This window comes from Frankliniella occidentalis, unplaced genomic scaffold (assembly GCF_000697945.3).
Source record: "Frankliniella occidentalis isolate FOCC.00 unplaced genomic scaffold, Focc_3.1 Scaffold23, whole genome shotgun sequence".
Taxonomy (NCBI): Eukaryota; Metazoa; Arthropoda; class Insecta; order Thysanoptera; family Thripidae; genus Frankliniella; species Frankliniella occidentalis.
Genome location: NW_026267153.1, coordinates 1,900,647 through 1,913,920, shown reverse-complemented (window position 1 = coordinate 1,913,920; position 13,274 = coordinate 1,900,647). Strand labels below are relative to the sequence as shown.

The 13,274-nt window shown below is 49.9% G+C and overlaps 2 protein-coding genes across 22 annotated transcripts in view; one reads left to right on the top strand and one right to left on the bottom strand.

Moving 5' to 3' along the window:
- Positions 1 to 5,113: 5,113 nt before the first annotated feature.
- Positions 5,114 to 6,548, top strand: LOC113205037 (uncharacterized). The gene is made up of 4 exons (XM_026420478.2): positions 5,114 to 5,241; positions 5,396 to 5,549; positions 5,638 to 5,786; positions 6,013 to 6,548. The coding sequence occupies exons 1-4, from the start codon at positions 5,193 to 5,195 to the stop codon at positions 6,543 to 6,545; spliced, it is 885 nt and encodes a 294-aa protein (XP_026276263.1). The 5' UTR covers positions 5,114 to 5,192; the 3' UTR covers positions 6,546 to 6,548.
- Positions 6,549 to 7,331: 783 nt separating this feature from the next.
- The window catches only part of LOC113205036 (UDP-glycosyltransferase UGT5-like), a 24,692-nt gene continuing 18,749 nt past the window's right edge, over positions 7,332 to 13,274 (bottom strand). For 6 of the 21 annotated variants that reach the window (XM_052264969.1, XM_052264980.1, XM_052264979.1 and 3 more), the window contains 4 exons: positions 9,262 to 9,491; positions 8,987 to 9,144; positions 8,657 to 8,876; positions 7,332 to 8,162 (listed from right to left, as the gene is read on the bottom strand). In XM_052264969.1, the coding sequence (XP_052120929.1) occupies positions 7,880 to 8,162; positions 8,657 to 8,876; positions 8,987 to 9,144; positions 9,262 to 9,491 (891 nt within the window). In that variant the 3' untranslated portion in view covers positions 7,332 to 7,879. Of the gene's footprint in view, positions 8,163 to 8,656; positions 8,877 to 8,986; positions 9,145 to 9,261; positions 9,492 to 9,763; positions 10,007 to 10,121; positions 10,317 to 10,465; positions 10,707 to 11,776; positions 11,879 to 13,274 lie in introns of those variants that run through there. The other 15 variants (XM_052264978.1, XM_052264967.1, XM_052264964.1 and 12 more) reach the window with 9 other exon arrangements.

Here is a 13,274-nt window from a genome sequence, read left to right as displayed (position 1 = left end):
GGGGACCACAAAACTACTTTTGGTTCCGCCAGAAACCACCCCTGTCCGGAGAAACTTGAGTTTTAAGGGGTGGTCTTTTGAATCTGGCGCGCGAGAAAAACACGCGTAACTCACGTAAAATGGCCCGGCGGCGTGAAATTTCGACGGAGATATTGAAAGAGGATGCTGTCGGACCAATCCCAACCATTTCCAGCGATTTTTATTTTTTTCATTTTTGGCCAAATTTACAAAGGCTATAGCCTTTGTGTTTTTAGCGAAAATTGATGGGTCCGGATTTCGACGGAAAAGTAGTCGAATCGACAGGGGTGAACTACGGGACCACAAAACTACCTTTGGTTCTGTCAGACCCCAACACTGTCCAGAGAAACTTGCGTTTTAAGGGTGGTCTTTTGAATCTGGCAGTCTGCGTACGATGGGCTGCCTACCTCGCAGGCGAACCGGTCTAAAAAACAGGCGTATCTCACCTAAAATGGCCCGGCGCCGTAAAACTTCGCCGCAGAGTTTGAAAGTAGGGGATTCAATCTGACCAATCCCAACTATTTCCGGCGATTTTAATTTTTGGCCAAATTTACAAAGGCCTTTGCGTTTTTATCGAAAATTGATGGGTCCGGATTTTGACGGAAAATGGCAGCAGAGGTGACCGAGGGGACCACAAAACTACCTTTGGTTCCGTCAGAAACCACCCCTGTCCACAGAAACTTGCGTTTTAAGGGTGGCCTAATCTGGCGGGCAGCGTAAGATGGGCTGCCTACCTCGCAGGCGAACCGGTCCAAGAAAAACAGGCGTAACTCACTTGAAATGGACCGGCGGGGTGAAACTTCGACGCAGAGATTGAAAGGACCAATCCCAACCATTCCGAGCGATTTTCAAATTTTTCATTTTTGGCAAAATTTACAAAGGCGTGGGTCCGGTTTTTGACAGAGGAGTACTTGAATAGATACCATAGGGACCACAAAACTACCTTTGCTTCTGTCAGAAACCACTCCTGTTCACAGAATTTTGAGTTTTAAGAGCTGGTCTCTCTAGTATGAGTGGGTAGGCTACCTAAGGCGCACTGGCTAAGAACTCTGCTGTAGTGGGCCGGCACCATGATATTTAGACAGAGCAACTGAAACGGGAGTTTGCCCGACCAATCCAAACCAATTCCAGCAATTTTCCAAATTGCCAAGATTTTTAAAAGACATTTTCAATGATAACAAATCAGCCAGGATTTTGACGGAGGAGAATTGAAATCTACAACAAAGAGCCAAGGCACCACAAAAAACATCAAAAACCACACTTTGATGCACATGAAAGGAAGCTCCTCATAGTGTCCGTACAGAGACAAACTGGACCAGCATTGGCGATTACTGTCATGTCAACTCACCTATTCTTTTGGGTAAAATGACTCCATAGACTTCTCTTGCTCGTGTCAAGAACATTTCTGGGTCGAGTTCCTACAATCATATTAAACGGTACTTTTAGCGCGTTACATATAATTTACTCATATAGTACACTTTTAAATGCCTCTCCTCGCATGCATCTCTAAATGACCATGGTCTTTCAAATAACTAATTTTGGCACTGGACTATAAGCATTAAGTAAGAGGGGGCAGCTGCAAATTATCTGCAACGCACATTGATTGATTGTTTGCGGGATTACACAAATAGTACCACTCGGTTAGCACCCCAACCAGAAAGTAACAGAGTTTTCTGTTCCACGAGAATAAAATAGAGTAAAATATATGATATGTGATAAAACACTGGCAGGTTCACCCATTTGCATAAGGACCTACAACAGTATTTAACATACTGCATGGATTGGAGGAGTCTACCCATTCAACACCTTTTCAACAAAGCTGACAGTGAGCCAAGTTATTTACATCACGGGCATCATTTACTCGGCCTCAAAAAATAACTAACAACTTAATTGTGCGTGTAAAAATTGAGACACAGGAGCATAACCTCCTACAACAATAACCGGAATGGAACAATTCAATATTCCGGACCGGAAACAAGTGAGCACTATACCTTGCGAATAATAACGAAGAGCGGCGATGTCCACTCTAAAATTCTGGTTAAAATCCTATGATCAATAATTATATGATATGAGTAAGTATTATCGGTATTTGGCAGAAACGCCGATCGTGACACTGTTTGTTTACGTTTCCATAAAGGCGCGGGAAATGCGCGGTGGGGGTGGGGAGGAGGACGCGGCACGGCAAAGGGGGAGAGCAATAATTACGGCAGACTCACCGACATATCGTGGTCGCGGGATGTGATTCTTTCCTGGGGTAGGCAATCCCGCCTCGCTTGTCCAGGATGTGATCCTTTGGGGATGCTTCCCGTCCCGTGCATCGTTGTGTGGCTCCAGGGGGCAACGCCAGGGAAAGTGCCATGTGACAATGACAATAATAAAATGATCAGGATAATAAACTATTATGGGCGATTTGCTATTAATAATAATTGTATTTAGCGACTTTTAAGAAATATACACCAGCCGGGGTACACGACGTTTGGAGCCGAATCGAATTTGTCGTGGGAGTGTCATCGGCGTGCTCGGGAGGTCCCCAATAATGACGTCCCCGGGGGCCTGGACGACATCGGCACTACCAGATTTGGACTCAGCGTGCGAGAAAACCCCCGAACAGTCATCCTGGTCGTTCCGAGGTTGACGGTCGGTCGGTCAGTCGGCCCAACAAACCGTATCTTATTTTGACAGCCCCAGATCCCAGAGCCGTGGCACACTACAGCCGATCCACGGCGTGGCGCGAACCAAGACTTGTTCAAAAATAAGTTTATTTACTGATGTTAGTGAAAATAGCGTAAGTTATTTCATTTACCCTTTTCCAGGCCCGGAACTGCAGTTAAGGCACTTCGTTTGCCCTCCTGATGGTATCTGTACCTAATTTAGCTCTTATTTCAACAACTGCCACTAAATGAAATAACATAATTTAATTAACTACTTCACTCATTTTATTTACTACTAGCTAAAGGCAAAGGCCTTTTTGGTCGAGACGAATTAGAAGGGAAAAACAGACAAATTGAAAGAAAATAGACCAAAAAAGAAAAATAAATCTGTCATCACATTTATCTTTAAAATGATATTGTTATGTTGTGTGAACAGGTTTTTGCATTAAGTGTCCAATAACAAAAACATGAAATATTTCGTGTTATGTTCAATGCATAAAGTCATTAAGAAAAATAACAGATAACAAATAACAGAGCCATTGTTTCTGCTGTTTGGTCTTGGATCAATATTGGTTCAAGGTTTGGTCCTGGTTTATGCCAATAAAGTAGCATTCATTGCAAAATATTTGACTGATAAACGGCTGAAGGCAGGAATAATCTGTAAAAAAAGATCACCCAGAAAATGGTTTCATTGAATCGACAAAGGCTGCATTAAAACAAAGACATTTTTTACTGAAAGTACACTTAAAGAAATGTTTTTGAATGGAAGCAGCTTGTTTTGATCCAAAGGAGGCCTTCTTTGATTCGAAGATGTTTGGTTCAATTCAAAGAAAGAATCTTTACTTTAAAGAAATATGTCTTTCATCCAAAGAAAAACGGCTAAACTAAAGTTTCTTGGATTTGAAAGTGTTGCTTCAAATGTATATCTAAGAAACGATCTTTGGATTAAAAATAGCACTTGATTATTGTCTTTAATTCAAAGAAATAAATTTGATTCAAAGAAACTCTCTTTTCAATTTAAAGAAGGCTGCTTTGATTCAAACCAATTTCTTTAAATGAAAGAACTGTCTCAAAAGAAAAACTTATTTCAAATCAAAGGGACGATTCTCTGGGTGATAGATCTGTTCATCTCTGTGAGTCTCAAGCATTGGAGTTGTCGTCTGCTGCACTTTAGACAGCTAATCAAAAGGAACAGCATGGGTCAAATGTCTCAGTGACGATATTTTTCAATGAGAAAAACGTTAAGTCTGTTATAGGCTAATGATGACAACTTGATATCTTGTCAGGCAGGCGATCTTAGTAAAAAAATTTGATTGGAAACGCTCCCCCCGGGGGGGGGGGGAAGGAATTAATTCTTGTCAGCTTTATAGTTTTTGTTGATGCTCTAATATTGTACTACATACGAAAACTTATTTTTTTCCACTCCGGTGCAGCAGAAGTCAGGGGGACTCCCAATAAGTAAGGTTATGGCAAACTCGTAAAATTCCCTGACATTCGGTTGGGGCTGATTCATAGTACAATATGCAAAAATTGTGTAATATTTGGTGGAAACAAGTACGCGTATGGAATTCCGCTTTGAATTGTATCGTATTCACTGCTTTCCCTTAGTTTTACGACAAAGTCGTGAAGTTCGGGAGGGAGAGTGGGGAAGGGCGGAGGGAGGGGAGGAGGGGGTTCATGCCTGGAACAGGTAAGGTAACCGAGGGAACTCAAAAGCACCGAACAAAGTTTTTTTTTCAAAGACAATACTTTGGTATAACAACGTTTTAAAATGTTTTATTTAATTTAAACTCGTTATGATAAAGTTTTTCCATTATCAAGAGACTAGATTTCAAGACATTTGGAGTCCCCAATGCAGTTTGTTTTTTGCTAGAAGGTTGGTAGCTCCCTCGTGAAATGTCGGGACCGTGGGCCTGTGCTCGACACAGAATCAAAGGTCGAGAGTTTGGTTCAGTATAGTTCAGTTCTAGTTCTGTTTTGATCTGTTGCCTCTCCCAAAAATAGATAAATTAGGTTCGGACAAACGAGCTTCGGACAATCGGAGCCGTCTCGAACTGTGCACAGTCAACAATAGTCATATAGAGCTTAAAATTTTAAATAGAACAAAAAAGTATACTCTTATGCAAACATAACATCGTATTTTCTGACTTCTGGTTGTAACCTCGGATACAGTCCCCACAATTTTCGTGTATTTCAGGTGGGATTCTAATTTTTTGTACACATTTAATGAGTAATGAATGATAAAAATCTAATATAGATATTTCTCGATCTTTACTTGTATTTCGGTCCACTGTGTTTGTTGTGCTCCAGCTGCACAGAGCCAGCATGCGGCGTGCAAGCTGCACTCGCCTCTGTCAAGCGATACTGACTTTGTTTCCGCCCTCCTTCCTTCCTTCCAGCTGCCAGTCTAGCCCCCCCCCTTCCCCTCCCCTCCCCGCCCTTCGGGGCGTATGCGACCCAGTGTGTGAGCCCTGCCGCCCCTCAGTGTCCCCGCGGCTCTCTTGCGCTCTCCTCCTCCTCACCATGCACACGTTCGCGCTGCCGTTGCTGCTCGCCCTCCAGGCGTCCGCAGGTGAGCGCCGTTAGCAAACGATAACAGTCGCCCCCCGACGTGTGTAGGTCCGGGAAAGCTCGGGAGGCTTCTCGGTGGTGCGGTGGTGACTTCCGGTGCTTCCGGTGCATCGCCGCGCGCGCGGGACTACGAGTGGTGGTGGTGAGTGTTGCAGGTGCGGCGCAACAGGACGGGGAGCCGGTGGCGTGCGAGAGGCACCTGGAGGACAGCTGCTGGGGGGACGTGACGGCGCACGTCGACTGCCTCCTCAACCCGCGCAGCGCCCGGAGCCGCGAGTGCGAGCGTGGCACCGCGGACCAGCTGTGCAGGTGAGCGCGGCACGGGGGTGGGCGGGAGGGTGGTCTTTATGGGGACGCCGGGCACTGACGCCCCGAGCGCTTCTCTCCAACGCTGCAGGTCCCTGGAGGACGCCCTCCGCTGCTCCTCCGAGATGGACCCCGAAAGCGCCGGCTGTGTTCTCAAGTCCGGCCAAGAGAACTTCGACTTCTGGATCCGCGGCCTCGAGGCGGTCAACACGAAGCTCTGCTTCGAGGGGCTGATGGCGAGTGAGTACTACCCCCCCCCCTCCCCCCAAGCCAGGAATAAGAGTCGATCGACGTCGACGTTGCTCGAAACAGGCGATTTTGTCACTTAAATCGATATAACGCGAGGTCGGATGTCGGATCGACGCGTCGATGCAATTTTCATTTACGACGACTGCCCTCCTTTGAACTTTGAACCTCCCCGAGTGTCCTCCTCACCCTTCACGGTCCCGTCCGCTGGCTTTCGCAGACATCGTGTCGCACGCCGTGTGCTGGGACACGCTGCGCTTCACGCGCTGCGTGCAGCACTCGGTCGAGCAGCTGCAGCACGTCGTGGACCTGGCCTCGCTGCCGGCCGGCGCCGAGAGCGCGCCGCACCTCGGGCCGCGCGAGCACTGCCACCTGTCCATGCTGCGCGTGGCCAAGTGCGCGGCGCTCGCCGCCTCCAAGGACCCCGCCCCCGACGTGCCGCCCCCGGACGACCACCCCGCCGGCGTGCCCTTCAACTTCTGCGCGCAGGCGCCGCCCGTCGACGTCCTCAACGACCTCCTGGCCGCCTACTTCTCCGCCAGCGAGTGCGGGGGCGCGTGTCCGACGCCTCCATCGCAGCGGCAGCAGCCAACCCCCGCGGCGCCGGAGCTGCCGCAGGAGTCCGAGGCTGAGCTCGGCCACAGACCAACGCCAAAGGAGCAGCTGCCCTTCCTCTGCGGCTCAGCCGCCTCCGCCGCTCACTCCACCACCTTGCTCTCCATCGTGATCGCGGTCTTAGTAAAGTTTCTGTAGATGGCCGCGACACGTTTTCTTTGTCACTTTGACCCTTGTGCCAACCCACGGGACGGATACGTCCGTTTTCCTCAGATTCATTCGCAGTCAGTAGCTGAGCTGGGCTCCTGCGGGACACAGGGTGGGCCATCCCGCAGTACACGCGTGCAGTGCAGGTGACATGTTGCCTACCCACCAGGCGCTATGAGAGCTTGCATCTGCTGAATATGGCAGGTTCCGTCACGGCGAATAATGGACCCTAATCGTGAAATGTGTCAGCGATAGTGAACATTCAGACGGAGCGATGCGCTCACTGCTCATCAGGAAAAGGTACCAATTTCAAGCCAATGGTGCGCATTTCCGCTCATGTCTATGTAGCGGGGAGGTGCATGTAGGGCTGTGCGATATGCAGATTTTGATACCGCGATATGATATCAACCATGTATCGAGCATCGATGCATCGGGTCTCGATAATATCGAGTGATATCGCAATATTGAACCATATCGAGGAACGATAAGTCAGAAAATTTCCGACATATCGCGATTTATCGTAATACCGAGCAGCATGCAACATCGATAATTCGATATCGCGATATTTCGGGGTATCGGGCAACCTCGACATTTCAACATCGATATAAGGAGAATATCTAGCCCTCGATATCGGACAATATAGTATCGATATCGAAATATCGTGATATCGCACAGCCCTAGGTGCATGCCATATCGTGATGTCGGACAACAATCGCTTACAGCAACGCAAAAGCAGGCATCTTTCTTTGCGTGCGCTGCTGATATCAGAGCAAGACATAAAAATAGGCTCAACTTTAATTATTAACAAATCATAATCACAATAAAAAAAAACGTTTAGAGTTCGGTTTATGTAGAGTGAGATCAGAGTTACGCGAGGCGCCCGTCTACGGCGCCGGTGGCGTAGCTGAGCTAGGCTCCTGCGGGACTCAGGGTAGGGCATCCCGCAGTACACGCGTGCAGTGCAGGTGAGATGTTTGCCTACCCACCAGGCGCTATGACAGCTTCCATGTGCTGAACATGGCAGGTTCCGTCGCAACGAATGATGGTCCCTAATCAGCATCAGCAGCGGCTCCAAGTTGTTATTTGACCTTGTGTCAGCCGCAGCGGCAGGTCGCGTGGCGCGTGTCAGCGCCGTCAGCTGATTTTGAAAAGTAGGCTGCTGCCGTGTTGTCGGCAGCGTCACTGCACGCGGCAGTAGTTCTTGTGGGTGGGTGGGACTAGAGTAACATACACGAAGCTCCAGCGGTGGCGATGGCGCCAGCGACAATGTTCCGTTGTAGCCAGAGTCTCGCCTGAAGGGTACAGCTGGCTATATTCACAACGCGTCAGTGAGCCTTGGCCTTGGTGCGGCGCCGTGCCCCGCCCGACGAGCAGAGGGCCCCGAGGAGGCGGCGGACGAGCCAGAGCGCGAGGCCCACGGCCAGCGCGGCGGCCGCCAGGATGTCCAGCATCCAGACCTCGTACCAGCGCAGGCGCAGCGCGGGCGAGCGCAGGTGCGGGGCGCCGCCCGTGCGCGCCACCATCTCCACGTACCAGGCCGCGCGCTCCACCGGCGTCTCCTTCTGGTCGCGCACCGCGTTCTGCACCACCTTCATGTTGGCGCGGTACCTGCGTGGGCGGGGAAAGTTTAGGATGTAATAGCGAAGTTATAACAAGTAAGTGAGGTTTTTAGTCGAAATTTGCACCCATAGGCAAAGGATATGTCAGGTGTGTTGTTGGGTGTTAGGGCAGACACTAGAGAGACTCAGAGCGAGAGAGCCGTCAACTCGAGGTCATGGGCGCTGCGCTGTGATTGGGCCGGCGCTGCTATGCGCTGCGCTCGCTGGTTGGCCGGGCGGACGTGCCGAATGCACCCCGACGGTCGTTCGGACGACGTTCGGCAGCGCCGCCGGGCGCACTCCGGTACAGCGCTGCCGCGCATCTGTGTCGCCTAACCCTAGGAGGCTCGCTGGAGCCCGGCGGGCTCCGGAGGGTTCGCAACTCCCTGCCTCTGTGAGGCCAGATGTTAGGCTGGCCGACGGAGCCGCCCAGTGCCGGTCCAATCACAGCGCAGCGTAAGTTGACGGCTCTCTCCCTTTGAGTCTCTCTAGGCGGACACGTACTTCGGGTTGTTGATGACGTCAGTGAGCGCCTCGTAGAAGGCCTCCTCGGTGGCGGTGCGGTAGATCACCGTCCGGCTGATGCCGATCCTCTCCCCCTTCTTGGCGTAGCCCAGCTGATCGGCGAAGAAGGGCATGCCGAGGATGGGCACGCCGTGGTAGCTGGCCTCCTGGGTGCTCAGCCCGCCGTTGTGGGAGACGAAACAGCGAATGTTGGGGTGAGCTGTGTAGCAAAGCGTGTGTGTTGTGCTCAAAATATGCCGTCTCGTGAACTGTTTTGGTACTCGGTGAGTGGTTCGCGGGAAATGACACGCAAAGACGGGGGACCTATACCTAGAATGTCATTCTGCGGCAGCCACTTGGAGACACGAACGTTGGGCGGCAGCTTGTCCAAGATGTCGTCGTCCTCGTACTTCCACAGCACGCGCTGCTTGATGCGCGCGAACGCCCTCAGGATGGCGTCTCGACTGCCTTTGTTGAGGCTGGCCGCCCTGCTCGACAGGTAACCAAAAGGACATTGAATTGCCGGGTGAATCCTCAACAAACGGCAGAATTCGGTCGGCACACTCTTATTTTCCTTTGTAGATAATTGATAAGAGTAATCTTACCTGACGTTGGTCCCGAAAGACATGAACACGAAGCCGTGCGGCGCCGCCTTCTCGTTGATCCACTCCAGGATGTCGGCGGGCAGGGGCTTGGGGGGCCGGGCCTGCATGCCGCCCACCTCCACGATGCTGGGCACCAGCGGCATGGCGCCGTGCAGCGCGGGGTTGGTGTTGACCAGCGAGATGGCCACGTCCTTCTCCAGCTCGGCCAGCGGCGGGGCGCCGGGGAAGTTCTACAAAGGAGGAGGTTGCATGATGCACGGCGGTTGAAGTATATCGAGCTCGAGTAGTTTTTACCATCGAGTCGATACGACTATTTGAGTTGTAATTAACAAAATTTGGTTTCTGAAACCGAATAAAATTTAGCTACCCCACTTTAAACTAATTATGGTCGCACGTCGTTCCAATCAAACTAAGTCAGCTTGACCAAATTATTTCTTCACCTCGGATAAAATGGGCCAGCCCCTCTTACTGGCAAATGCCTGATCCGCGCGATTGTCTTTACCTCGGCGATCATCTTGTCCACGTCGGGCCTGTACACCCAGTCGATGTACGTGGTGAAGCCGATCCAGCGGTAAACGCTTTGTAGGCGCTCGGTGAAGGTGAGGGGGTCGCCACCGTGCGCGCCCACTCCGGAGTAGGGGAGCAGCGAGGGGAAGTAGGGGCTGCCCATGAGCGTCAGCACTTCCACGGGCAGGTTGTAGGCGGTCATGGCGACCATTGGCTTCCTGCCAATGACGTAGTTGAGCTGCAATAAAGTACCGGCATCTTGAAAACTACTCGCAGACTGACCCCCGTAATTGCTCATAACCATTCGACTTCAACACTCTCGAGACAAAACACAGGATGGCGAGTAAACTCACCCCGATGAACGCCTCCTGCATCGGGAAGTCGAGGACGAAGACGTCGAAGTCTGGCTTCTTCTGCTTTAAATGTTTGAGGAGGTCGGCGAATGCCTTCGATTCAAACACAATGTTTGCGGAATCTCTGGAGAATTCGTACAACATCTGGATTTCCTCAAACAGATTGCATTCGTAGACGGTCTCGAGGTCCACGGGCTAGAAGCATAGGAAGCCGTTTCATTGTCTGGAGGCTTGCCCCACCGTTGACCCCAGGTATCAATTGGGAAAGCCACGAGTATTTCATGTTGACACTTCTGACAACTGACAATGACCTATTCGTGGCGGGTGGTGCGTTGTGTACTCACCGTTGTCTCGGCGTATGTCTTCTCGCTGACGACGAAGCTGGTCCTGTTGGGATGCGGGGTCGCCGGCGGTGTGATGACCAGCTCGGTGAGGTGGTGGCCCCTCCGCAGCAGTTCGCTGGCCAGCGAGCTGACCCAGATGTAGTGGCTGGGTGAGGACATGGTGCTGACGAACATCACGTTCAGCGGAGACGCCCCACACGGCGCGAGGGCGGCCAGCGCGGCCAGCGCGACGAGGAGCATGCTGCGCGCAGGGCAGAAAACAAAGACATTTTGTGCTATTATTGTGCAGCTGGTGTTGCCACCTCTACCACCACGTTGTAAATAAACTTTTCAATTTGGCATCTTTCAATTTTTGATTATATAGATCAGAATGCTAAGTCTCGATAAGGAGTTACGACTGTACCGATCTAACTCGCCTTGCTCGTTGGGAGACCCCGGGGCTAAGTGAATTCAAGTAAAAGTGGGTTACTTATTTGGCCATTGATACCCCCAGTTGTCCCTTTGACGGGTTATATGGACTCGACAAACGAGGTAGAGTAACGGACACTAGTCGCTGCAGTCGACTCCACGTATGTTATAGCATAATTATTTTGTTTAGCACGTCGTGTTTTCTTTATGGTTAGGTGCACTGTACACTGGAAAAACAAATATAGCACTAAGTGCCTTTATAAAGGCACAAAAGTGTCAAAAGGTGCTTAAATTTATCACCTGCGGGGCATGTACATTGGATAAAAGTGCCTCTCCAGGCGTACTAATCTTGTAATGCCCTAAGAACCTACAGTCATAACACCCTAATAATTGTGTTGTTGACCCTACCTTTTTTGTGTTTAACACCACGCCGAATACACCCGGTGCTCCGCTGCTAAGTTGAGCACTTATTGCAAGTGTCGGACTGAGAGTGCAAAATTTCCCGTTCAATATGAGTTAACTTTTCTAGCACTTGGACTAAAGACAACACTTACCAAGTGCACAACTTAGCAGGTGAACACACTTGCAAGTACATTAGGATATGCATTAGGATATAAGTTCAGCTAAGTCAGAAAAAGATTCGGGACTCACTCGAGTGGGAAATCACTTGCGAAATGGTTCGTACACCTTCCCCCGAAATAGTCCGAAATAAAGGCGAAATAGAGCGAAATAGACCTGAAATAGACGCGAAATGGTCTGTGAAATAGTCGCGAAATACCCCTGAAATACCTTGAAATAATCCGAAATAGGCGAGAAATAACCGAAATGGCAGGAGAAATACCCGAGAAATACCAGAAATAGCCCGTACGCTACGGACCCAAGTGATTTCCCCCTCGGACTCACTTGGCTGGGTGTGTGCTGGGACCGGTCGCTCCACACTGACAGACGCTGGCTTCTTCGTCTCTCCCGCTACTAGCCTATCGCCCCCATCGCCCCTCCTCTACGCCCTCGTCTCTGTCTCCCCCCTCTCCCCCCTCCAATTCAAGTGGATGATGGTCAGTTTTTTGACGATTGTAGTGAGAGCTGATCAATTTGTTCTGTCGATTTGTTGCATGAGCGTGCCTGAAGTGTTTACCGTCGGGTATCGTATAATGAAGTGCAGCCCAATGAACTCTAGGTAAATACACTGAGATTATGTTATCGGAATTTGTTAAGAGGGCGTATTTCTTTTTAAAGAGACCCTGCCAAATATTTCCTATACAAAAACCTTTCTATATGAAATATGACACTATTTTCTAGCACAACTGCTTTCAGTAGAACTTGTCACTTCTTTGAAATGGGATAAGAACTATAAGGTTTGAAACAATAGCAGAAATTATCTGAAAAAGAAATTCAAACCATGGATCATATGTAAATACTTGTCTTAACGTGAAACTCGGTGAGAAATCGGTCATCGATCCGACGTGGATTCGACGTCAATCAATAGACGAAACCGGCAGTCTAAATATTGGTCAAATAATTTCGGGATTCGACTCGCAGTTTTAAAATTTGTACCCCCTTGCCAATGTCTGAACTGCAAGAACGTTGTATTGACCAGTCCCCCTAAAGGCCTGCATTTATTTTACGGAGACTTTGATAATGAGGAGAATCGACGTCGAAAAGGTGATTTCGAAACACTCAGAGATCATCTAGATCCGGTATTTGCGTTTGGAATAAATTGCCAAAGCCACTATTGCCATTTGCAAGGTCTCCTGGCGCCTGATGGGTAGGCAACATCTTGCCGGCAGTGCATGCGCGTACTGCTGGGTGGCCTACCTTGCGTTTCGCAGGCGCCGGGCTCTCGTACTTTAATGATGAACATGGGGAAAACGCACGCACTTTCTGAACGATTCCCTATCACCCGTCATCACAACTTTGGCGTAATGGTGGCAATATCGACTCACATTTGAATTGCTCTTAGCTCTCGCCGATGAACAATTGGTGATATCAAGCCCAATTAACCATATGAGTGCAAATTCTACAATAATGGCGAACCAGTTGGGTGAGTCCACCCCTACTCCAAAGAAATAGCCATCTAAATACTGGTAATGAGGGCCGAGCAGTTAGATCGCCACCACATGGGTAATTCGATACAAATTTCGACGTACCGGGTGTTGCATAAAAGACACAGGTGCGGGCGGGTTTGCCTACCCAAGGGGCTATGGCGCCTTACTGGGCTTATATCCACTTCATCATTGAGTTCTGAGCGGTATGGCGGATTTCACGACGCGTGACGCGTGAGTCACGCGGCGTGACGCTACCCTTCCCTCACTTGTCTTGTGCTGGAACGGTCCGGCCGGGCGCCACCAGCCCCGGGAGGATCGCTCCACCGCCTACCTTCCTCCTCCTTTCTTTTCTATTA